Below are 27,101 nucleotides of genomic sequence, written 5' to 3'. Positions count from 1 at the left end.
ACTATGTTTTTCTGTTGCGTGTCAGTAGATCAACTGATCAGCTGTACATGATGGTAGTCATAGAAACACAATCCATAGAAAGGGCTTGGAACCTCTAACCCTGGTTAACTTGAATGGGGAGTCCCGTCCTATGGATTCTATGGTTACAGTACCTGTGGTAGAAGGCTGCTCCCGTCAGAACGATGGAGTACTCGTTAGTCCACTTGGAGGTGTACCCCCACGCATGCTTCGCCGGGTCCCAGAAGTGACTCCTAGGGGGGTAGCCCACAATACGCTCAGGAAAACTCCTCCACACCAAGAAGGCAAAGTTCACCTGCGGGAAGAGTGAACACAGTTACATGGGTAGTGTGTGTGTGTGTGTGTGTGTGTGTGTTTTCTACCACAGTTTATAGTTGTATAGGAAGGTCATACCTCACTGGTCAGCAGGACTGTATCTTCATCCAGACTCAGCACTGCCTCTGTCTCTATGGCCACGTTGGGCAGGAAACGACTGCTGGTCTGGAGAGAGAGGGGGATCGAGAGATGGTCATTTCCATTCCTTGTTAAGTTTGACAGTGGTTGGTTTGTGTGTGGGGGAAAATGAAGGAATGACAGGGACACTGTCCGCTCCACTGAGGTCTGTGGTACGGGGAGAGAGAGGATGAGTCAATGTCACGGATGTGTGAATGACAAGCAGTGACAAAGGAAGGATTTTACTCCCATAGATTCAGTGTGTTTTGTGGTTATGGGGGGTAGACAGACAGGAATGACTGTCATTCTGCCCCTCCTGTAGCCTTACTTGGGATTTGGCAACGCCATTGTCACTCACCTTCCTCCTGCCGTCTGTCACAGTGAGGGGGACAGGCATGGGTGGCCATTTACTCCTGTGGGGCGGCGGCTTCTCACTGTTCCACAGGATGATGATCTAGAGGGGGAGGGAATAGAGTGTGACACAATAAGTATAAGGGTTAATAGGCTTAATGAAGCAATATGGAGCAGTCTATTTGCTACCTATGACCTCTTGTTCACCAACACGCTAAAACACACTCACCTGTGAACAGTATTTGGACTTGGAGACCACCTGAAGCAGCTTCATGATTGGCTGAGACTGGGAGACCAATGGAGAGACGGCATGGATGATGGCGGTGAACTCTTGACCTGGACTGACCCCTGCAGGAAGGAACGAGGAGGGAGGAGTTTCTACTTTTACTATCTGCCTTCTACAGTGTTTCAGATTTGAAAGTAACATATTTACTGTAGGAGACAAATATTACATTTGCTTTATATACTAATGATTATAAACTTTATGAAATATATATTTTTGTTTTATCATAGGAGACCCTATAGATGAGATATGATTATATGGATGAGCCAGTCTAGTCAGGTAGGTCTGAACCGGTCCAGTCTGGTGTGGTTCCCTACCTAAGCTCAGGTAGTAGAAGGGGAAGTGGGCCAAGTGAGTGGAGTACTCTGGCAGGGCGAGCAGGCCTCCTGGTAAGGCGTTCCACATGTACTTATTTCTGGAGATGTGGGAGAACACCCGGTCTTTGATTATCTGAGAGAGAGAGAGAGCGATGACAAGGTGAGAACGCCCTGATGAACCCATTAGTTCAAACCTGAATTATCTATGTCCATATGGGCTGGCCAACTTTGTGTGTGTAAAACTGAAGTAATCACCTCAAGAATACAAACACAGCAATCTTAAGTACATGCACTTCCTCACTTTGACCAGCTGGTGCCAGTATAAGAACAAAACACCCAATCCAAAACGGTCCCATACAAATGAACCTGAGGTGAATCCATTCTCTCTTAGTTCCTGGGTCATGTTCATTAGAGCACATCGCAGCAACAACGACAAAAAAATGCAACGGAAAACAAAAACAAGCACTGGACAATAGCCAGGTACTGTTTCAGTCCGTTTTCTACCGTTTGGTGCTTAATTAACAGGACTCATCACCTACCTCCAGTGTGGTGAGGACTATCTTGTCAACGGAGGAGAAGTAAGCCTCCCACAGCATCTGGGTCCGCTGCCTCAGAGCTAGGACCCGCTCATTTCCCACCGCACGCACTGTAGACGGGACCTGGGAGAGAGAGGAAGACGAGGGAGGGAGGGAGAGAGAGAGAGGGAGGGTGGAAGTTGAGCGAGGAGAGGAGGGGGGGTGCAAGTTGAGAAAGAGGAGGGTTGAGAGAGCAAAGGTGAGCGAGATAGACCTTGCCTGCTATGCGCTCTCTTTTCTATGTATTCAACGCGATAAAACAATCAGAATCTTCAGGATGAAATGTACCTCAGAGAACGACACTGCTCTCTACACTGCCTGGTAAAAGAATACCATTTTCTTACAGTATGTTAAATTTTTTTACCTGTAAACCTTTTGAACCACTTAAACAGCCCCTAGCTCTTGACTCAACCCACTGACTGTCAATAACCTTTACTATGGAGGAAGACAGGGAAAGTGATCAGGAACTAGCCACATTATCTCAACCAATCCAGAGTCAAATCCCCTATCAATGGTATTGTTTTGCAAGAGGGAGAGCTTGGGTTCAGGAAAGGTGCCTGGCAGCTATCCTAGCTCACCTACATCTGTTTACAGCACATGGCTTACCTGAAACCAACATTTCAGGCAGGTTCCATGTTCCATGATGACACTAGGCTCTAGTAGAGGAAAGTAAAAGGGGTCGCTCCATTGGCACCATATGAAAATAGCCCAAATGCACCCCGTTCATTCTCCTAAACTAAACTACTATGAATGTGTCGGCTAGCTGAAGAAATAGGGAACGTACCGAGTAGACTCACCTAGCCTGTAAGCCTACGCCAGGCGATTACTTCGGATAAAAAACATCCGCTAAATGGCCATGTGATTTGATTAGAATTAAATCAAGTTAGCCCAGCAGGGAAGTCTGCATCGTCTACAGTGGTGTTAAAAGGCCAGTCAGGTAACCTGTTGACTCCACCTAGAACCTAGTCTACCGTATACCAGCTCTTCTAATGATCGGGACCTGAGGAAGCAAAGGGCCTCCCTCCTCCTTTCCTATCTCATCTCGCTCACATCTCTAGATCTGAAAGAGAGATTCACCTCTCAATGGTCTCCTGACTCTCTGATGTGCTTGGACCCATTCAACCTCCTGTCACCAGCTTTATTCCCTCAAAATTACATTTCTAAATCCCTAACCACCGGGGCACGTGTGTGTGTGAGGGGGAGGAGTGTGTGTGTGTGTACATGCGAGCAAACAGAATCGATTCCAGACCTGTTGTGAATGTGCGAGACGCGCATGCGCGCATGTGTGTGTGTTACCTGCAGTAGCAATCGCTCATCTCCTTCTATGACAGCCTGGTTCCACTGGATGACATCAGAGAAGGGCAGCTCCCAACCATTACTGAGCAACACCGGAATACACGCCGCCTAGAGACGGCGAGAGAGAATAGACGGAATACTCTGTTCTCAGCAGATGTACGCGTAAGAGAATCTATCACCTGGGAAATGGGTGGGTCAGCGTGACAAGAACATAAACGGACACGGTCAGTGGTAAAGCTACCGTTGTTCATCTGCTCTGCTTGTGGTAGACAGGCCATTTTTCAATATAAATATGTCGTCTAGATTTCCGGTCTTCGTCTCTGACACATACCACCATAGTAGCAGCTGGTACTTCAATAAGGCAGTCTGAGCAGATAATGAAATCGATGACGTGTGTGTGTGCGTGTGCGTGTGTGTGTGTGTGTGTCACTCTCGTGGGGAGGTTGCATGAGTCACAGCTACTATCTTGCCAGTCCCAGGAGCCCCTTGAGGCCCTAGAGAAAAAGAGATCACATTTCTGCTACGTCTCTCACACACACACACACACACACACACACAGATTTAACAGACCCCTAGACTGCTAATTAAGTACACTACACAGAGAGGATGTCGAGAGAAAGAGAGAAATGGAGAGAGAGGAGGGGTATATAATACATCATGTTTTTTTTAAGCTGAGTTTGATGTTGCCGTATCCCCTTGTTTACTGACGGCCAGGTTTTTGATGTTGTTCTACTTTTCTTTTTTTTCAGCTCCCTCCTTCAATCTCTCTCCCTCCCTCTCCCTCCAAGCTGCGGTCCTGGGTGTTGATGGTTTTATTTACTTTTCTAATTAAATCGCAAGAGAGCAGCCAGAACCAGCTAAAGACTGAGATCAGACGACTCCGACTGAGATTCCCCCTCTGGCGGTTTGAAGCTCCACTAGTTGCCTCACCAGAGACCAGCCCTCACCAAGGCAGCCATGCAGACGACGCTCAGATACGCTAGGCTACGCTCCAGGTAACAGGGTCAAGCCAGATGTTGAGGCCTCCAGAGCTGACGTGAAGCCTGGGGCTCGCCTGAGCCACTTCCCCAGAGATATGGTGCTGTGAAGCGGACTGACTAAGAAGTATTCCCCTGTCTAGATCCCAGTGCAGCTCAGCATGTGGGCATATGTGTGTTGTTGTTTCTTGGTTGTTTACATTGGGAGATGAAGAGAGGAGCATCAGGGTTAGTGTGCATGTGTGTCTGTGTGCACCAAGAGTTGGAACGCAGACAGTAAGTTTCCTACCACACTGGTAATTGCACGTTCTTTTGTGGGCTGGCACGAAAAGTAAAAGGAGATCTTACAAATCTCAGACTGGCCTGAATGGAAAAGCAAAGGAGACAGAGGAATAGAGGGGAGGGAGAGAGCGGGGGAGTGAGTGCGGAGGAGGAATGAGTTAGCTGTGTGAGAGTGAGCTTCCCTGCCAAGCCCTGCGTTCAGTGGATTTGCCCATTCAGCTTAGATCAGCAGTGTGGCAGGCTGGCAACCCTATGAAAGCTTCCGGACCATTGAGAGACTCAGTGAGAGAGAAGGAAAGAGAGGGAGAGGGCCAGGGAACACAAAAGTCTGGGAGGTTCATTGGTAGGTAAAACCATGAACACGGCACCATCACCAAAACATCAACATGGGTGGTAATTCCACACAGTTTGTACCATATCATTATTTCTTTAACTACATGGTTTATTGAAGCTGAGTTTGATGAAAGATAAACCCTTTCAATGTTATATTTACTAAATACCCCCCCCTTTTTTTTTTGCAAATCACTCAACACCACCATGATGGTTAACACCTTAAAACCTTAAAACCTTAAAACGCTAGAGCACATAAGGATCTTCATACGACAGTGTGGCTATGATACTAATAGTGTAACTGCTAACGCAATACACGTCAATGCATAATCTTGCTAGTTCAGAGGTGTATTCGTACTCGTAGCTTGGTCCCAGGAGTTGGTCATAGGAGTTGGGCAAGACGGCACAAACAAATCACATATCTGCGACCATGCCAGTGTATTTGGCATTCTTCTAGGACCATGCTAGGGTGTTGTGATCCGTATTTAGCATCCTACCTGTAGAGACTCTAGGAAGCGAAAGGAGCCCAGGCGACGCCCCCGAGGAACCAGGCAGAAGGTGGAGTTGTGGAGCAGCTCCTGGTAATCAAACCTGAGGCAAGAAAGAAAGAAAGAAAGAAAGAAAGAAAGAAAGTGGGATGGAGAGTTAGTGTTGGAGGACAAACAAATTCTGCTCGCACTTTTACGGCAGGAACAGCATTCACTTTTACAAAGGCTCCATTTCGACCATGAAGACAAGAGGTCATAGAGACAAAAGACTATTACGGTAGGGTCAAGAGAGTCCTATTGACATTAGTCTTTTGTAAAAAGACCTACTCAATAGTGTTTGGGCAAAATTCTCGCTGGGGAATGAGACACGCACAAGCAAACACACACACACTCAATATGCTGTTCGACCCTGGTTTTGAAAAGTCAACTGACATTTACTCCTGAGGTACTGACCTGCTGCGCCCTCTACGACCACTGTGATTATTATTTGACCCTGCTGGTCATCTACCGAACTAACATTTGAACATCTTGAAGAACAATCTGTATTTGTATAAATCGACAGGTAGCCTAGTGGTTAGAGCGTTGGGCCAGTAACCGAAAGGTTGCTGGATCGAATCCCCGAGTTGACAAGGTAAAAATCAGTCGTTCTGCCCCTGAGCAAGGCAGTCAACCCACTGTTCCCCGGGCGCCGATTATGGCAGCCCCCCGCACCTCTCTGATTCAGAGGGGTTGGTTTAAATGCAGAAGACACATTTCATTTGAATGCATTCAGTTGTACAACTGACTAGGTATCCCCCTTTCCTTACCCCAATCTCCACCAGGCACAGCCAGAAGAGGACTGGCCACCCCTCAGAGCCTGGTTCGTTCCTGTCTTTCTAGGTAGTTTTTCCTAGCCAACGTGCTTCTACATCTGCAATGTTTGGGGTTTTAGGCTGGGTTTCTGTATAGCCCTGTATATGTAAAAAGGGCTTTCTGAATAACTGGATCTGTTACATAATACAATTCTGTATTCTGTACTTTTAAACTCGGACAAAACAGAGATGCTTGTTCTAGGTCCCAAGAAACAAAGCGATCTTCTGTTGAATCTGACAATTCATCTTGATGGTTGTACAGTCGTCTCAAATAAAACTGTGAAGGACCTCGGCGTTGCTCTGGACCCTGATCTCTCTTTTGAAGAACATATCAAGACTGTTTCAAGGACAGCTTTTTTCCATCTACGTAACATTGCAAAAATCAGAAACCTTCTGTCCAAAAATGATGCAGAAAAATTTATCCATGCTTTTGTTACTTCTAGGTTGGACTACTGCAATGCTAAATTAACTTCACTAAATTAACTTCAGTTAGTGCTAAATACGGTTGCTAGAATCCTGACTAGAACCCAAAAATGTGATCATATTACTCCAGTGCTAGCCTCCCTACACTGGCTTCCTGTTAAGGCAAGGGCTGATTTCAAGGTTTTACTGCTAACCTACAAAGCATTACATGGGCTTGCTCCTACCTATCTTTCCGATTTGGTCCTGCCGTACACACCTACACGTACGCTACGGTCACAAGACGCAGGCCTCCTAATTGTCCCTAGAATTTCTAAGCAAACAGCTGGAGGCAGGGCTTTCTCCTATAGAGCTCCATTTTTTTGGAATGGTCTGCCTACCCATGTGAGAGACGCAGACTCGGTCTCAACCTTTAAGTCTTTTCTGAAGACTCATCTCTTCAGTAGGTCCTATGATTGAGTGTAGTCTGGCCCAGGAGTGTGAAGGTGAACAGAAAGGCACTGGAGCAACGAACCACCCTTGCTGTCTCTGCCTGGCCGGTTCCCCTCTCTCCACTGCGATTCTCTGCCTCTAACCCTATTACAGGGGCTGAGTCACTGGCTTACTGGTGTTCTTCCATGCCGTCCCTAGGAGGGGTGCGTCACTTGAGTGGGTTGAGTCACTGACGTGGTCTTCCTGTCTGGGTTGGCGCCCCCCTTTGGGTTGTGACTTGGCAGAGATCTTTGTGGGCTATACTCGGCCTTCTCTCAGGATGGTAAGTTGGTGGTTGAAGATATCCCTCTAGTGGTGTGGGGGCTGTGCTTTGGCAAAGTGGGTGGGGTTATATCCTGCCTGTTTGGCCCTGTCCGGGGGTATCATCGGATGGGGCCACAGTGTCTTCTGACCCCTCCTGTCTCAGCCTCCAGTATTTATGCTGCAGTAGTTTATGTGTCGGGGGGCTAGGGTCAGTCTGTTATATCTGGAGTATTTCTCCTGTCTTATCCGGTGTCCTGTGTGAATTTAAGTATGCTCTCTCTAATTGTCTCTTTCTTTCTCTCAGAGGACCTGAGCCCTAGGACCATGCCTCAGGACTACCTGGCATGATGACTCCTTGCTGTCCCCAGTCCACCTGGCCGTGCTTCCTAGGTTTTGGCCTTTCTAGGGAGTTTTTCCTAGCCACCGTGCTTCTACACCTGCATTACTTGCTATTTGGGGTTTTAGGCTGGGTTTCTGTACAGCACTATGAGATATCAGCTGATGTAAGAAGGGCTATATAGATACATTTGATTTGATTTATTGTGTTTGTGTTGGAGTCCAACAGGAAGACATGGCCACATCTTAGCTATACCATTCCATTGCCACTGACTGTTGCATGAACTACATGGACTGTGTTTTGGGAAGAAAAACAAACGTCTCTATTGGTTTGACCCACACAGGGTCAGCTTCTATAGTTTGTATTTTAAAAAGGAGTCAGTCAGTCACACCGAAAGACATTCTATCAAATCCAACTGTAACTGCAACTTAACATTACCCATATTCTGTACACATTCCTCTCAGGACTTGACTTGAGGCTGTTGTTAGAAAACCATGCTAGAAACCATGATATAAAGTGGCAATATTGCCAACTAAGATGGTACATGAACTGTTTATGTTCATAATTTCAAAGTATAAGTAAGGGTAGATGGTTAAGGTTAATGGTGTGGGATTATAATTGAGTTAGTGGTCAAAAAGTGAAATACTTTGTTCTCTCTGGTATAGGCAGATGGGGATGATAGCCTTGGAATGGAACGTATGGCTTTTAATCAAATCCAATCCAACTTTATTTGACGTGCATTATACAGATCTCAAAACATTTGACACAATGAGTTGCTCCATTCCAGCAACATACACTACATGTTGAACATCTCATTCCAAAATCATGGGCATTAATATGGAGTTGGTCGTGTCCCCCCCCCCCTTTGCTGCTATAACAGCTTTCCACTTGATGTTGGAACAGGGATGTGCTTCCATTCAGCCACAAGAGCATTAGCAATTCATTCCAAATGTGTTCGATGGGTTTGAGGTCAGGGCTCTGTGCAGGCCAGTCAAGTTCTTCCACACCGATCGACAAACCATTTCTGTATGGACCTCGCTTTGTGCGCTGTCAGGAAAGAACCTTCCACAAACTGTTGCCACAAAGTTGGAAGCACAGAATCGTCTAGAATCAATGGAACTAAGGGTCCAAGCCCGAACCGTGAAAAACAGTCCCAGACCATAACGTTGCTTCCAGAGGCAGTTTGAAACTCGGTAGGGAGTGTTGTAGTGTATTGGCTCTCTATGTATGTTTATACTTGTGGTCATTCTGGCATCTGAATGGATATCATTCCTACAATGTTTTGGATGTGAAAGGTCATGACTTGTTCAGGCACCAGCATCCCCTCTGGGTTAAGGTGAGTGTGGTTTTGTGTTAAGAACTGGTATGGGGCAGTTGTGTTGTTATGTTCGTAATTAAGATGGTTAGGGCTGTGGGTAGAGCGAATTGATCATAAATCAGTTGTTAAGGGTGGAAATTAACTTTTCAGGTTATGATGGGAGTTGACAGAGTGATCTGAAATCAGTGCATAGTAAGCATTAGAAATGCCCCCAGAGCTACCAAAATAACCCAATGTTCCCAACCAACTGTGGCAAGCTGCCAATGTTTGGAGTGCATTCTGGTACAAAATGGGTACCATGCATCACCCAGGTGGGTCCTTCACAGTTCTGGTAGCTCAGGTGACCTCCCCACAAGCCCAACCCTCTAAATGTAAAACACGTTGAAACCCAGCAAAAAATACCTCAGAAATGTAAGCTATTATCAAGCCAGTGGAACCTTTTTAACAGCCCATCATGTTGCTCACTGCTCTAAGTAAATAAACACGTTTCTTATGAAAGAGTTCCTATATCCTCGTCTCTCCTGCTCTGCTGGCAACAGTCTTGTTTACACGCTCAAGCATAAAATATGGCCGCCGCTAATCTAGTCTGTCTCTGTCTCGACTGTACCGACCGTTGTTTATTTACCACTCTGTGAGTGATGAGATACAGGCGCTGATGTTAGCATTGATTGGGATCTTGGTGTGAGTTTCTCGGGGAACTGTTGTATGAGTGTCACTATCAAGGTTGTGGTGTATACATACATACAAATCCGCTCACACACGGAAATGTGCACACACAAACTAACACTTGCAGCACAACACACATTCACATAATGTATGCAAACATCCACCAGCAAGCACACACACACACACACAGGCTCACACACATACATACACACAAGATTTCACCCTCGCACACAAATAACACAACCACATGATGTACACAAACACCCTAGAGAATTAGGGTAGTGAAAGGGTGCATCGTTTTCCGTTTGCCACTGCTATACTACGATGTTGTCCTGTTTTCCACCTGTTGACGGAGCTTAGCCAGTTCTGCTGAAACTGCAGTGTGTGTGTGCGTGCAAGTGCATATGTGTGTGCGTGTGTTTCTGTCTGTGTGCTTATGTACAGTACACGCTTATATCTTCTCAAATCGGAGGCTTTGTCCGACAGTTAGTGGATACGAGCTAATATGCGTTATTTCTCATGCAAGTGTGTATAACGTCTGTTTGGATGTACTTGTATAGCCACTTACCCATTAGAGAGAAACAGAGAGAGAGAGAGAGAGAGAGAGAGAGAGAGAGAGAGAGAGAGAGAGAGAGAGAGAGAGAGAGAGAGAGAGAGAGAGAGAGAGAGAGAGAGAGCTCGAGCTCTCCCCAGCATGTGGTGGGAGTGGAGTGAGCCTGTCGCTGGCGACCTACTTCATCCCACTCTGGGTCATGCTGATTTGTTCGCTGCTGTTTTTTAATGAGGGAATTTACTTAATGCAAGGGAACAAATAAATCATTTAACAGCAGTTTGTTTCCAAGAACAAACGAACAGGCTCTTTCGCTCTCTGTTATTCTCTCTCTCTCTCTCTGTCGTACTCTCTCACTCTCTTTTCCTTTCCTATTGAATGAGTGAGTAAGTGTGTGTGTTGGTTCTTCTATCCTTGTGGGGACCTAAAGTCCCCTAAAGTCCCCACAAGGATAGTAAAACAAGGAAAATTCTCCCTCGTGGGGACAAACACTATTTTAAGCTCAGGTGTTAGGTTTATGGTTACAATTAGGGTTAGGGTAAGTGATTATGTTTAGGGTTTTGGTTTATGGGTTAAGGTTAGGTTTAGGGGTTAGGGAAAATAGGATTTTGAATGGAAATCAATTTTAGGTCCCCACGAGGTTTGAAGAACAAAACGTGTGTGTTTGTGTGTGTGTGTGGAGCAGGGCCAGTATTAACAGACTGTTCTCTGTCTGCTAACGGGACATGGAGCATGTCTCCCTTCTGTACTCCATCGTCATGACCCATTGAGTGTGTGTGTGTGTACGTCTGTGCGCGCGTACATGTTTGCTTGCAGGGGTACGTTAAGTGTGCGTGTGAGCGTTTTTCAAATGCCTATCATGGGTGTGGGATATACAGTAAGTTACCGTGATCTAATATCTAAATGTTCTTTATGTGTGTGAAACGCATGAATGCATTTGTCTACCAGTGTGTGTGCACGTGGTATGGATGCACTTGAATGTATGAGCTTGTACCCAGTTTGTGAAATAGTCTTGAACCACCAATATGTGGCGATTGTAGCGTTCTCTCTCGTTCATGGGGCCTATGAGATCGCCATTGATCTTCTCCATAGGTACTCCCATGCGGACAGTGCCCATAGGTGCTTGGGGCTTCCTCGGAGGTCTGGCTTTAGCGGCACAGCTGGTACATGTACGACACCATAGTGTGACATCCACTCTCCTTCGGTACCAGTAGTATCTTGTCTGCAGTCGGGCAAGTGTGCGTTCCACGCCAAAATGACCGCCTACAGGGCTGTCGTGCATCTGCTTCACGATGTCCGTCCGGAACACATGAGGTAGGAGTATCTGTGGGTAAAACACTGCGCCTTCGGTACAGTAGAAGTGCCGTAAGAGAATGCCGTCCTTGACATAAAGTCTCTTCCACTGGCTCCAATATGCCTTAGTCGCTGGCCCGAAAGGCGACATCCCCCCACGATGGGCGTTCCTGTACTTCCTCGAGCCGTCTCTTGACGGTGCCCATGTCAGAGTCAGCTATCCGAGCCTGACGTAATTTCTCAGTAGTCCATCCATGGAAGAGAACAGTGTCACTTGCGTCGGTGAGGCAAATATTTTCCACGTCCGACATGTCATCTTCACTGTCCCGATGACCCACGCCGATGACTCCATGTCGAAGGCAGCTCCAGAAGCTCCAAAGAGTGCAGGCTGTAGGATGGGGTCTTCTCCTATCCCCACGGAGCGGAGCTCCATAAAGTAGCTTCCAGAGCGTAATCAGCTATGCTGGGGCCAAGGTCATACTGCACTTCCTGGTGCCTGAAACAGTCATTGTTCTGGGTAGGGTCCTGTATAATGCAGGGGTAAGTCTGGCGGCAGGGCCTCTTGGACAGGACGTCAGCATTTTCATGGTGGCGTCCTGGACAATGTATGACCTTGAAGTTATGCTCCACAAACTTCTCGTGCCACCTCGCTAGTCGAACTTCTGGTTCTTTCATCCTTATGAGCCACCAAAGGCTGCTGTGGTAAATGTGCACAATGAAGAGTCTTCTGAGCAGGTGTGTAGTGAACTCCACTACTGCCAGTAGTTCCCTCCGTGTAGTACAATAGTTTTGGTGGAGGACAGCCGCCGGCTCCCATACGCTAGTACGCGTTCCTCACTGTCCTGCATCTGGGACAAGACGGCTCCAATGCTGAAGTTGCTGGCATCTGTGTCAGGGATGAGGTCGCCGTTGTCGAGTGGAGAGCCCAAGACGGGCGTGGTGGTGAGTAGCTTCTTTAATTCTTTAAACGCCACCTGGCACTCTGGCGTCCACCGGAAACGAGCATGCTTCTCTGTAAGCTCATGAAGGGGCTTGGCTACAGCAGCAGAATCTTTGACAAATTGTTGCTAGTCCGAGGCCAGAACGACGAACTGACGGACTTCTGAAACACAGGTAGGCTGGAGCCATTCTTGGACTTTCCGAATTTTCTGTGGCGATGCCGTGTTCGGAAACGATGTGTCCAAGGTAGGTTACCTGTTGGCGGAAGAGACAGCACTTGGAGGGTTTCAATTTCAGGTTGGCTTGGCGAGCCGACAGAACACTGCCAGGCATTGGAGCATCTCCGTGACATCCCTTCCCAGGATGATGATATCATCTAGATATACTAGGTAGGTCGCCCATTGCATTCCGGCCAGGACACGGTCCATTAGCAGTTGAAACGTCGCTGGTGCATTACAGAGCCCAAAATGCATCACATTCCACTCATAGAGGCCCTTCCTGCTGCAGAAAGCGGACGCTTTACGGGCCCTGGGAGTAAGCTCTACCTGCCAGTAGCCTGACGCTAAGTCCATGCTAAACCATTTGGCCATCGACGGGGTATCTAGAGTGTCTTGGATACGGGGAAGTGGATATGCATTCTTAACAGTACACTCATTTAGGGCCCTGTAGTCCACACATTGATGGTATGTCTGGTCCTTTTTGCGTACCATGACTGTTGGTGAAGCCCAGCTGCCGTAGCTTGGAGAGGCTACTCCAGTTTCAAGAATTTGCTGGTCTGCATTGAGCTACTTTTCCAGTGCCATCCGCCACGGTTTCTGAATGTCATGCTGTACAAGACCAGTGCGACCAAGATCAGTGGGTGCAGTAGAGAAGACGTCCCCATAGGCACTAAGGAGTTGAGCCAGCCTGCCTTGTTCGTCTGTACTTAGTGCAGCAGAGCTCTCCGCATACACCTACTGTAAGTGAGAAGAAACCGCTGGGGAGACGAGACTAGTTCAGTGGGCTGAACAACATCTGCTGCCCGAACGGATTCTGGCGATAACGCCCTTCTTTACTTTCACTGACTCTGTTCCTGGGTTGTAAAGCCTGATGGGGATTTGGTTATTGGCCTATGCTTCTCAATGAATCCTTTAGTTGGGCTCAGCACCACGTCACCTCTGACAGGTTCACGGAAGTGTGCGTTCCTCGGCACGATGTACTCACACCCTGATTTGAAAACGGCTGTGCGTGCTATTCTTACGACATTCACCTTCGGTCTGAAGTAGGGCACCTGTTCACCAAACAGCACAATCCTAAGCCTGCCGAAATCAAGGCTTCCCCGTGACTGCTCCTGGAATGGATGACCGAGGATGGCATCGGTATACTCTCCGCCACGTCTGCAACGATGAAGTTAATACTCACTGTACCAACCTGAATGGGCAGGTGAACTTCTCCAAAGACTTTGACATTTACAGGACCAATGCCCTGCTGAGAATGCAGTCGATAGCTGGAGTTGGAGGTTTAACATCTGGGTGAATGGTGTTGTAACAGCGCCAAGGCAGCACATTTCTCTGTGCCCCACTGTCTAAAAGAATATATACCTCTTTCCATGAGCCCTAACCATCAAATTGACCTGGTCGTAGTGTGGGGATCCTCTGCTTCTAAGTAGCGTATTCGTCCTGACTGTCAGATGAGATATCATAATGTACACGCCGGGGATGCCTGAATGTGAACTGGATCTTGCTCGCCTGGGGTGAGACTGTTCGTTTTTCATAACAGCACATTTCATGACCTTCAGTGGGCAGAGCATCACACGCCAGATACATCGATGGGTGTCCTGCAACTGTGAGTGGTGGTTTTACACAGGATGCATGGCTGGAGTGGAGGGCAGAGCTGCTGGCGTCCTGCATGAGTAATGGGAGTAAGCAGCATCTACAGGTGTACTTGCTGCATAGAGTCTGTGGTTGGCAGAGTTGAAAGGTTTAGTGCATGGAGTATACGGCATTTCAGTAGTTGGTTGAAACACATTTCCAGAGATACAATTTTCAGGTGAGCATCTAGCATGCCAGCTGGCATAGTTTTGGTTGTGACTTTGCTGTGATTCGATTCCACTGTCACCCACCCCACATTTCTGTTTTTCACGAGACTTGAATGGATTTGCTCCTCTCCTTGGCCGTTGAGGAGACATCTTTGACTCAAGGCACGAGTCAGCCATATTAATTGCAGCTGGCTGCATATTAGCTACATCTGAACTTGGCAAAATTGGATTGCAGTTAATGTTAGCATTTGCAACATCAAATTCGTTCATCCAGTTGGCAAATGAGATTTGTGAATGCGTCTTCATTCACTGTAGTTAGCAATATGATTGGGTTTGAGTAGCATGTTGAATCCTCAGGTCAATTCTTTCTCGTAATAACAGATTTCATGCGTGTAGCCGCCATTTTACAACTTTATTGAGAACGTCAGCCACTACTTGAACAATGATGATTAACTTCGTTAGCCGTTACCTCGTGAAAGTCTGAATCTTTTTTTATTTTTCTCTCTCTCTGTCTTTGATATTCCGGTATAATGTGAATAACTCAACGATGCTGGCAGGATAAATCCTGGACGAGCCCCCAGTGTTACCTTTCCTGCCTCGCCTCCAGACCGTAGTCGGGACGGCTCAGGGGAGCCCTCACTTGCTAGCTCCAGGGCCGGGCAATTCCCACATTTGTGGATCTTATCCGCCGCTAATGACGAGTTAGTCTGGAATTCCACTGACGTAGTTGACATTTATTAAACTTGTACACCACGTGAGGTAGTCTGAATGACAAAATGAACTAGTGGTCTAACGGAGCAAAAAGAGTGTGGCTCATAGTTTGGCTACATCTCCGCCACCACAACAATTGCATCAAAAACGAAAGTTAACTTACTACGTTACCCATAATGCACTTGTGTTTTAAAGCCTGTCTACAACAACTTCCTCCATATGAAACAGCCTACCTGTTCGCTGATTGTTGTAGCCTACCCCTTCTCATTTAGCCAACTTTATTCTGTTATTTGAATTCCATTTTGCATTGATTAGAAATCTCACAATTGCTTTACATGGAGCCTCGGACTGTAGCGCTGCTCTGAATGACAGACAATAACAGCAAGCTACACTTGTGAAACGTGTGTAGGCTACCGGGGCTTCTTTTTTTATGGGGTGCGCTCATAAAAACCGTCAGATTTATTTCTTACATTTTTTTTTTTTTTAAATTAGCTCTCCCAAGTAATGGAATACTAACAGCCGTTCGGATATTAGAATATTTGGATCACTGTACCGATCCCTATTACATGTTGGGCACCTTACTACTCTTAGAAAGCAGGTCCATGTGGATTGCTGATCAAATCAGATCTTATATGTCACATGCACTGAATACAACGGGTTGTAGACATTACCATGAAATGCTTGCTTACAAGCCCTTCCCAACAAGTAGCAGGAGTACCAGTACCACATCAATGTGCTGGGGTATGAGGTATTTGAGGTAGATATGCACATGAAGGCAGGGTAAAGTGACTAGACATCAGGATAGATAATAATAAGGTATTTGAGGTAGATATGTACATGAAGGCAGGGTAAAGTGACTAGGCATCAGGATAGGTAATAATAAGGTATTTGAGGTAGATATGTACATGAAGGCAGGGTAAAGTGACTAGGCATCAGGATAGATAATAATAAGAGTCAAATAAATAACAGAGTAGCAGCAGCAGCATGAGTGTGTGTCACACCCTGATCTGTTTCACCTGTCTTTGTGATTGTCTCCACCCTCCTCCAGGTGTCGCCCATCTTCCCCATTATCCCCAGTGTATTTATACCTGTGTTCTGTGTTTGTCTGTTGCCAGTTCGTCAAGTCAACCAGCAATTTTTGTATTCAGCTCTTGCTTTTCCCCAGTCTCTCTTTTCTCGTCCTCCTGGTTTTGACCCTTGCCTGTCCTGACCCTGAGCTCGCCCGCCTGACCCCTCTGCCTGCCCCTGCCTGCCGTCCTCTACCTTTGCCCAACCTCTGGATTACCGACCTCTGCCTGACCTAACCCTGCCTGCCGTCCTGTACCTTTGCCCCTGTTGCTTGTTACTTCGACACGGCCTGCATCTGGGTCTTACCTTTATCTTGATAGTGTGTTTGCGTTGTGTGTGTGTTTGTGTTGTCAGTTAGCGCGTGTGTTAGGTGTGTGTGCACATGCGTATGTAGTGAATGTGTGTGGGTTTTGTGTGAGAGAGTCAGTGTGTATATAGTGTCTGTAAATATAGTATTGTGAGTGTGCATAGAGTCAGTGCAGATAGTCCAGGGAAACCACGATGTCAGTGGAGGCTGCTGAGGGGAGGACGGCTCATAATAATGGCTGGAACGGCGCAAATGGAACGGCATCAAACACCTGGAAACCATGCGTTTGGTATATTTGATACCATTCCATTCATTCCACTCCAGCCATTACCACGAGCCTGTCCTCCCCAATTAAGGTGCCACCAACCTCCTGTGCATGATGTGTGTAACACAGGAAGTAAAGCCTACGTACAGACTGTGACACTGTGCACTGCAGTGTGCCGTAATAAAGTGTACCGGTGTGAGGTGCGTATTCTGTTTGCGCTCTGTATGTGTGTGCATGCACATGTGGTCTGCAAACGCCTCACAGATGCTATTCTGATCCCCTGTATCCAAGGGGGGGGCTGAGGTTATTAAATATTAAACTTAAAATATGGCGGAAATCCATGTTGGAGAAAAACAGGATCTAATTGAGCAGTCGTGGCAACAGACACACTGTTCCCGCCTGCATGCACGTCCACACACACACACACACACACACACACACACATCTCATTTTCGATGTCCTCTGTCGGTATCTTTTACTCTCTCATAAACACACGCACACTCACATCTAAAAATTGTTTCTATCTATATGTATTTTCTCTACTCAACAGACATACACCAGGCAGACCACACACACACACAAATGCACACCACGCAACACGCACGCACAACACAAACATGGTACACAGATGGTGCCCGTGCACACAGCACGGCAGCTTCTGTCGGCGTGCTGAGGCCCAGGGCTTACTGTTGTATGGCTATCACCAAAATGATGTTTAAAAAGTCTGCAGCACAGTGACTATGGTATTGTGGGTCGTGTACGAATGAAGGTCTGTTTGTTAAGTGTGAGCTCGCCCACGTCTCTCTCCTCCCTCATTTTCCCTCTCTCTTCATCTTCCCTCTCTCCCTCATCTTCCCTCTCTCTTCTCCCTCATCTTCCCCCTCATCTTCCCCCTCCCCCTTCTCCCTCATCTTCCCTCCCCCTTCTCCCTCATCTTCCCGCCCCCTTATCTTTCCTCTCTCTTCTCCCTCATCTTTCCTCTCCCTCATCGTTCCTGTCTCTCATCTTTCCTCTCTCTTCTCCCTCATGTTCCCTCTCTCTTCTCCATCATCTTCCCTCTCTTCTCCCTCATCTTCCCTCCCTCTTCTCCCTCATCTTTCCTCTCTCATCTTCCCTCCCCCTTCATCTTCCCTCCCCCTTCTCCCTCATCTTCCCTCCCCCTTCTCCCTCATCTTCCCTCCCCCTTCTCCCTCATCTTCCCTCCCCCTTCTCCCTCATCTTTCCTCCCTCTTCTCCCTCATCTTTCCTCTCCCTCATCGTTCCTCTCTCTCATCTTTCCTCATCTTTCCTCATGTTCCCTCTCTTCTCCCTCATCTTTCCTCTCCCTCATCGTTCCTCTCTCTCATCTTTCCTCATCTTTCCTCATCTTCCCTCTCTCTTCTCCATCATCTTCCCTCCCTCTTCTCCATCATCTTCATTCTCCCTCATCCTCCTTCCCCCTTCTCCCTCATCCTCCCTCCCCCTTCTCCCTCATCTTCCCTCCCTCTTCTCCTTCATCTTTCCTCTCTCTTCTCCCTCATATTTCCTCTCTCCCCTCCCTCATCTTCCCCCTCTCTTCTCCCTCATCTTTCCTCTCTCTTCTCCCTCATCTTCCCCCTCATCTTCCCTCCCCCTTCTCCCTCATCTTCCCTCCCCCTTCTCCCTCATCTTTCCTCTCTCTTCTCCCTCATCTTTCCTCTCCCTCATCGTTCCTCTCTCTCATCTTTCCTCTCTCTTCTCCCTCATCTTTCCTCTCCCTCATCGTTCCTCTCTCTCATCTTTCCTCTCTCTTCTCCCTCATCTTCCCGCTCTCTTCTCCATCATCTTCGCTCTCTCTTCTCCATCATCTTCCTTCTCCCTCATCCTCCCTCCCCCTTCTCCCTCATCTTCCCTCCCTCTTCTCCTTCATCTTTCCTCTCTCTTCTCCCTCATCTTTCCTCATCTTTCCTCTCGCTCCTCCCTCATCTTTCCTCTCTCTCCTCCCTCATCTTCCCCCTCATCTTTCCTCTCTCTTCTCTCTCATCTTTCCTCTCCCTCATCGTTCCTCTCTCTTCTCCCTCATCTTTCCTCTCCCTCATTGTTCCTCTCTCTCATCGTTCCTCTCTCTTCTCCCTCATGTTCCCTCTCTCTTCTCCCTCATCTTCCCTCTCTCTTCTCCATCATCTTCCCTCTCTCTTCTCCATAATCTTCCCTCTCTCTTCTCCATCATCATCCCTCCCTCTTCTCCATCATCTTCCTTCTCCCTCATCCTCCCTCCCCCTTCTCCCTCATCCTCCCTCACCCTTCTCCCTCATCTTCCCTCCCTCTTCTCCTTCATCTTTCCTCTCTCTTCTCCCTCATCTTTCCTCTCTTATCTTTCCTCTCTCATCTTCCCCCTCTCTCCTCCCTCATCTTCCCCCTCTCTTCTCCCTAATCTTTCCTCATCTTTCCTCTCTTATCTTTCCTCTCTCATCTTCCCCCTCTCTCCTCCCTCATCTTCCCCCTCTCTTCTCCCTCATCTTCCCCCTCTTCTCCCTTATCTTCCCCCTCTCTTCTCCCTCATCTTCCCCCTCTTCTCCCTCATCTTCCCTCTCTTCTCCCTAATCTTCCCTCTCTCTTCTCCCTCATCTTTCCTCCCTCTTCTCCCTCATCTTTCCTCCCTCTTCTCCCTCATCTTTCCTCTCTCTTCTCCCTCATCTTTCCTCTCTCTTCTCCCTCATCTTCCCACCCCCTTCTCCCTCATCTTTCCTCCCCCTTCTCCCTCATCTTTCCTCCCCCTTCTCCCTCTTCTTCCCTCTCTCTTCTCCCTCTTCTTCCCTCTCTTATTTTTCCTCTCTCCTCTCCTCCTCCATCTTCCCTCTCTCTTCCCCGCCATCTTCTTCTATAAATTTCCTTCCTTCCTCTCGCCCCCATCCCTCCATCCTACTCGCTCCCTCTCTTCCCTTCTCTGTGGTCACGGTCCCCATATGAAACATTGATAAGGTAATGAAGCAGAATAAAGGGGGATAGTATTGAGCCGATACAGATGGACACACATGGAGGGGGGCACGACCAGTTGATTGACAGCGGCTGCTGGTCAGTTAATTCCACACCACATTTCTTACTAGCAACGTGCAAAGGTCAGATGTCAGTGACGTGTGTGTGTCTGACAGGCAGTATGGGTTAACTAAATAGTCAATACCGTGCATGCTCTGCTCAGCGAACACAAAACAAACTGAAGGGCTAACCCTGAGACACATACCATGCAAGCAAGCACACACACACACACACACACACACACACACACACACACACACACACACACACACACACACACACACACACACACACACACACACACACACACACACACACACACACACACACACCACTGTCATACAGTACTTCTACACTCATCATACAGTTCATATGGACTTTAACGTTAATCCTAACACATACGACAGTCATAGCACTGTCCCTGCCACACTGCAACAATGGCAGAATGTATTAGTAATGATACAGTCTGAGAAGTACTACTCCTACTCCAACCATGCACTGTCTGTTCAGTCTACATATGTCACTACAGCCCACAGTGCTGCCTCCATTCATATTCCATACTGCAGTAGGACTGGATATTTCTGCTCCCAGAAAGAGAGAGAGAGAGAGGGGGGAGACAGAAAGAGAGAGCACAGGATGTGGCCAGCTGTTAATGCCTCTGGGACAGCCCCAGCACCACCCACAGAGGAAAGAGAGACAAATAGGGAATGAGTGATAAAGAGAGGGAGAGAAATAGGGGATAGAAAGACAGAATTTGCAGGAGAGACAGAGCAATGAATAGAAAACTAGAGAGAGGAATATGACGTGTGTGAGAAGGAGACATTTTGTAGCAATTTATATCTGATGGCTGTGGGTCAAGATCAGGGTTACACCCTTCACAGAACATTCCTAAGATAATACAGTTGGAGAGACCGAGGCAGAGAGAGAGAGAGAGAGAGAGAGAGAGAGAGAGAGAGAGAGAGAGAGAGAGAGAGAGAGAGAGCGAGACAGAGGAAGATTTTATAGGCAGTTAAGGTTTCAATGTGCAGAGAAATAAGCTCTCCAAGTATCCTCTTTCATATATATATATGAGAGAGAGAGAGAGAGAGAGAGAGAATATCTCCGCTTCCACTGCAAATGGAAAATGCCAATAGGATGCTGTGCATTATTACTCAGTGACAGGTGCATGTTTATGCTCAGGTTGTTTATGTTAGTGCATCATCTGCTACTGTGTGTAAGTCTTTGTGTGCGGGCACATGTCACGGTGTGTGCCGATGTTTAATCCGATCTTGTATACAGTATGTCTGTATCTTCTATGGATGCCCCCCACACACACCCCCCCATCCCCTGTGCGACAGTTGCAGCAGCCAGACAGATAAGCCTGTCTCTCCTGTTTTCCCTCCCTCTGTTCCTCCCTCCCATCTATCTATCGCTCCGTCTGTCTGGCTTCTGTCCAAGTCCTCCCTTGACACACACGTTGTCGCTATGATTGATATATTACTCAATGCATCTTCAGACTAAGACGAGGCTAACAACAACAGCAAGCCAAAATATCAGAGCTTAGACCGTATCTTCTTTATCTATTTTTATTAATTTGATTCCCTTATCTAAAAGGGAAATTATCATAATGATTTATTTACACTGAACAAAAATATAAATGCAACACGCAACAATTTCACAGATTTGTACTGATTTACAGTTCATATAAGTTAATCATTCAATTGAAATAAATTCATTAGGCCCTAATATATGGATTTCACATGACTGGGAATACAGATATGCATCTGTTGGTCACAGATAACTTAAAAAAAGTAAGGGCATGGATCAGAAAACCAGTCAGTATCTGGTGTGACCACCATTTGCCTCATGCAGTGCGACACATCTCCTTCGCATAGAGTTGATCAGGCTGTTGATTGTGGCCTGTGTGAAGTTCTGGATATTGGTGGGAACTGGAACACTCTGTCGTACATGTCGATCCAGAGCATCCCAAACATGCTCAATGGGTGACGTCTGGTGAGTATGCAGGCCATGAAAAAACGGGGACATTTTCAGCTTCCAGGAATTGTGTACAGATCCTTGCGACATGGGGCCGTGCATCATCACGCTGAAACATGAGGTGATGGTGACGGATGATTGGCATGACAATGGGCTTTAGGATATCGTCACGGTAATTCTGTGTATTCAAATTGCCATCGATAAATGCAATCGTTGTCCGTAGCTTATGCTTGCCCATACCATAACCACACCGCCACCATTTGGCAGTGTGTTCACAATGTTGACATCAGCAAACTGCTCACCTACACGACGCAATACACACGGTACATCTAGCCGGTACAGTTGAAACCGGGATTCATCTGTGAAGAGCACACTTCTCCAGCGTGCCAGTGGCCATCGAAGGTGAGCATTTGCCCACTGAAGTCGCTTACGATGCCGAGCTGCAGTCGGGCGAAGACCCTGGAGAAGACAACGATCATGCAGATGAGCTTCCCTGAGACGGTTTCTGACAGTTTGTTCAGAAATTCTTCGGTTGTGCAAACCCACAGTTTCATCAGCTGTCCGGGTGGTGGGTCTCAGACGATCCCGCAGTTGAAGAAGCCGCATGTGGAGGTCCTGGCCTGGCATAGTTACACGTGGTCTGCGGTTGTGAGGCCTGGTGGGACGTACTGCCAAATTGTCTAAAACGACATTGGAGGCGGCTTATGGTAGAGAAATGAACATTTAATTCTTTGGCAACGGCTCTGGTGGACATTCCTATAATCAGCATGCCAATTGCACACTCCCTCAAAACTTGAGACATCTGTGGCCTTGTGTTGTGTGACAAAACTGCACATTTTAGAGTTGCCTTTTATTGTCCCCAGCACAAGGAGCACCTGTGTAATGATCACGCCGTTTAATCATCTGCTTGATATGCCACACCTGTCAGGTGTTTGGATTATCTTGGCAAAGGAGAATTGCTCACTAAAAGGGATGTAAACACATTTGTAAGAAACAATATTTTTGTGCGTATGGAACATGCCTGGGATCTTTTATTTCAGCTCATGAAACATGGGACCAACACTTCACATGTTGCGTTTATATTTTGTTCAGTGTATTTATTGAACACGGATAATGATCAACATGTAAGAAGGAATGGAGATGTGATAGTGTCAAAGCTAGCTAAATTCCGTGGGTAGTCTCTAGCATATCTGCTCTTGATGTTTTTGAAGCTGTGGTATTTCTTGATAGTGCCTGCTATTCCCCTGTGATTCGTTTATCTAAGAGCTATGCTAATTGCTCTGTTTCTCTGTGTTGTTTTTGAACATAAAAACGTAGCCAATTTCCACGAGGGATAATAAAGTTATATTGGATTGGATAGTATCCACACATATATTATACAATATAACTTTGTCTATCATCCATATTAGTGGTGGATGTGCAAATGAATGTAAAATGTGACCCTTGGATGTTTATGAACTTAATTACTCCTACACATGAAGTAAAGCCATTTGAGACTATGTTTAGCACTGCATAAATGTACCCATTTTATCATTTGAATACAGTGCATTTAGCAAAACGTAAGTGCAGGAACTCCTGCATAAAAGATAAGCTATATTGTACAGGCAATGTATGACAACATGAATTGCACAAATGTTTTATGTCAACCTCTGATCTAAATACTGTAGATGGTAAAGAGCGATTGACCACTGTTTGGCAGACCTATGTCCAGCCCAGTTTCCCAGTGGATCCCACCCAGCCTGTATAATATACCCATAACTTAGGATATTATAGAGGTCTTGAACTGCAGCTGCTCTCTAGTAGAAACCACACAGAGCTTAGTTCATAGCCTCACTGCTATTTGTTCTGGACATAGTACTTACATCCACATGTACACAAATACACAGTCCATCCTGTCATTTCACACAATCCACTCTCTTCTCTCTGTGTATGTGTGGAGGGAGGGGGGGGGCCTGCTTTTATTTTTTATTTATTTCACCTTTATTTAGGCAAGTTGAGAACAAGTTCTCATTTACAACTGCAACCTGGCCAAGATAAAGCAAAGCAGTTCGACACATACAACAACACAGAGTTACACATGGAGTAAAACAAACATACAGTCAATAATACAGTAGAAAAATAAGTCTATATACAATGTGAGCAAATGAGGTGAGATAAGGGAGGTAAAGGCAATAAATAGGCCATGGTGGCAAAGTAAATACAATATAGCAATTAAAACACTGGAATGGTAGATTTGACAGTAGATGAGTGTGCAAAGTAGAAATACTGGGGTGCAAAGCAGCAAAATAAATAAATAAATACAGTAGGGGAAGAGGTAGTTGTTTGGGCTATTTATAGATGGGCTATGTACAGGTGCAGTGATCTGTGAGCTTCTTTTAACACTTGTCTCCATTTCTCTCGGTCTCTCTCTCTCATTCTCCTCCATCTCTCTCTCTCTCCCCATCTCTCACTCTCAATTTAATTCTGTAGACTTTACTGATATGGTAAGTTAAATAACTTACATTGTCAAAGTTCACGTATAACAACAATGGTGGGACCAACAGCAATAAGGCATCAATAATAATAGTAGTAGTGGAAATGGGCTTACCATTAACAGCAACTACAACAACAATATTAATGACAATAGTAATACATTAAAGCAATAGTAGTAGACCAGTCTCAACATGACTGAAAAGACACATGGCATGGTATGAAAGCCAGAACAAAACAAAATGGCAAATATTATTGACATTACATTGTACTTTTTACTGTCCGTCCCTCAGGTTATGGCGGGATGGCACATTTTGGCTTTTCACCTAATAATTACAAAATGTTTTCTTCATCATTTATAGTTGCCAATTCTGTGTACTGAATTATAATATTGGGAAAGAAAGATTCTCTTAAGTCTATGTAAGAGTGTAATAGGAAATGCCACAGTGTAATAGGAAATGCAGTTCTGTCTCTCTGGGCAGCCGGGTTTGCCTGTGACGACCGTTCTCTGTGGCCAGACTGTGCTCACTGAGTCTGTACCTAGTCAGTGTTTTACTCAGTTTTCTATCTGCCTCAGTGGTCAGGTAGTCTGCCTGTTTAGACCCAAATAGCATTGAAGTTTACTTCGATTTTTTTGTGGTGTCTTTCCAATAGGTGTTTTATTTTTGCTCTGTGATGATTTGGTTGGGCCAGATTTTCTGAGTGCTGTCCTGAGGCTCTATGGGGTTGGTTCGGATTAGTGAACTGAGCCTCAGAACCAGCTGGCTGAAGGGACTCTTCTTTTTATCTCTTGACATTGCACACTGAGTATACCAAACATTAGGAACACCTTCCTAATATTGAGTTACATCGCCCCCTTTTGCTCTCAGAACAGACTCAATTTGTCGGGGCATGGACTCTACAAGGTGTGGAAAGCGTTCCACAGGGATGCTGGCCCATGTTGACTCCAATGCTTCCCACAGTTGTGTCAAGTTGGCTGAATGTCCTTTGGGTGGTGGACCATTCTTGATACACACAGGAAACTGTTGAGCGTGAAAAACCCAGCAGCGTTGCAGTTCTTGACACAAACCGGTGCGCCTGGCACCCACTACCACACCCCGTTCAAAGACACTTAAATATTTTGTCTTGCCCATTCACCCTCTGAATGGCACACAAACACAATCCATGTCTCAATTGTCTCAAGGCTTAAAAATCCATCTTTAACCTGTCTCCTCCCCTTCATCTACACTGACTGATTTAACAAGCGACATCAATAAGGGATCATAGCTTTCACCTGGTCAGTCTATGTCATGGAAAGAGCAGGTGTTCTTAATGTTTTGTACACTCAGTGTAGGGCTGTGTGATGACATTTTCCAGGGTCGCTTGTTTTTAGATGGTTGTAAAATTTCATGTCTCTTTTTTCAATTCGAATAAGGAGGGGGTATTGGCCCAATTCTGCTCTACATTAGTTATTTTGAGGTTTTCTCTGCACTTGCAATACAGTCTTGCAAAACTCTGCATGCAGTATTTCGATTAGATGTTTGTCCCATTTGGTAAATTCATTATTAGAGTGGACCCCATACTTCGCTGCCATATAGAGCAATTGGTTCTATAACTGATTGGAATATTTTGAGACAGATTCTAATTGGAATTTAAATTTTCATGTTCCTTTTAATGGCATAGAACGCTCTTATTGCTCTGTCTCTCAGCTCGTTCACAGCCATGGGAAAGCTACCTGTGTTGCTGATATTTAGTCCTAGATACGTGCAGTGTCTGGTGTGTTCTAATAGAACTGTGTCCAAATAGAATTTATATTTGTGCTCCTGACTTCCGGACCTCTTTTGGAATATCAGTGGGAGACAGCAATACCACATCATCTGCATACAGCAGACACTTGATTTCAGTGTTGCGTTGGGTGAGACCAGGTGCTGCAGATTCTTCTAATGTTTTTGCCAATTCATTCATAACAGTTTTTTCTTTACCTTCAAAATGAGATAGACACTCACAATCCAACAAGAACTATTAAAATAGGATTTTTCAGTTAACGTTAAACAAATTACATGTGGATAGTAAGAGTTATCATTTAAGATTTTTATTTTACCATGTAAGTTGACTGAGAACACATTCTCATTTACAGCAACGACCTGGGTAATAGTTACGGGGGGGGGGGGGGATGAGTCAATTGGAAGCTGGGGATGATTCGGTGGCCATGATGGCATGAGGACCAGATTGGGAATTTAGCCAGGACACCAGGTTTAACACCCCTACTCTTACGATAATTGCCATGGGCTCTTTAGTGACCACAGAGAGTCAGGACACCCATTTAACGTCCCATCCAAAAGACAACACCCTACACAGGGCAATGTCCCCAATCACTGCCCTGGGGAATTCAGATATTCTATTTTAGACCAGAGGAAAGAGTGCCTCCTACTGGCCTTCCAACACTACTTCCAGCAGCATTTGGTCTCCCATCCAGGGACCGACCAGGACCAACCCTGCTTAGCTTCAAAAGCAAGCCAGCAGTGGGATGCAGGGTGGTATGCTGCTAGCCCAGATAACATTTGTGTCATGCCACTTGGGTGGATGTAGTGTGAGGATGGTGGAGTTGTGCTCATCTAACCATGAACCCCGGCCAATCACGCGTGAGCATGTGTTTAATGTCACTCATTTCATTGGTGGGGGCTGGGCCAGTTGCTCTTCTCACAGCCTGTGCATAGCTCTGCCTGGTGGGCCGTGGCTCCTCCAGATGTGGATCTGCGGTGGGGGAGAGGGGGATGGTAGGCCTCGCCTGGAGGGGTCTGAAGCTGGGCTGGTGTGGTCTGTGCTGCGCTGGCTGTTTGCTCCTCTGTTCCTGGGTGG

General features: G+C 46.3%; 1 protein-coding gene across 3 annotated transcripts in view; it reads right to left on the bottom strand.

The window, feature by feature from the left end:
• ext1c (exostoses (multiple) 1c) overlaps positions 1 to 27,101 on the bottom strand; it is a 75,561-nt gene that overhangs the window by 1,654 nt on the left and 46,806 nt on the right. For all 3 annotated transcript variants that reach the window (XM_029731482.1, XM_029731481.1, XM_029731483.1), the window contains exons 3-10: positions 5,359 to 5,452; positions 3,273 to 3,380; positions 1,941 to 2,060; positions 1,402 to 1,534; positions 1,031 to 1,149; positions 809 to 904; positions 412 to 498; positions 153 to 313 (exon numbers count right to left, since the gene is read on the bottom strand). In XM_029731482.1, the coding sequence (XP_029587342.1) occupies positions 153 to 313; positions 412 to 498; positions 809 to 904; positions 1,031 to 1,149; positions 1,402 to 1,534; positions 1,941 to 2,060; positions 3,273 to 3,380; positions 5,359 to 5,452 (918 nt within the window). The remainder of the gene's footprint in view (positions 1 to 152; positions 314 to 411; positions 499 to 808; positions 905 to 1,030; positions 1,150 to 1,401; positions 1,535 to 1,940; positions 2,061 to 3,272; positions 3,381 to 5,358; positions 5,453 to 27,101) is intronic.

The sequence above is a fragment of the Salmo trutta genome, chromosome 34, assembly GCF_901001165.1.
Source record: "Salmo trutta chromosome 34, fSalTru1.1, whole genome shotgun sequence".
Lineage (NCBI taxonomy): Eukaryota > Metazoa > Chordata > Actinopteri > Salmoniformes > Salmonidae > Salmo > Salmo trutta.
Note: the sequence above shows the minus strand (reverse complement) of the source record. Positions and strands in the feature narration are given on the sequence as shown.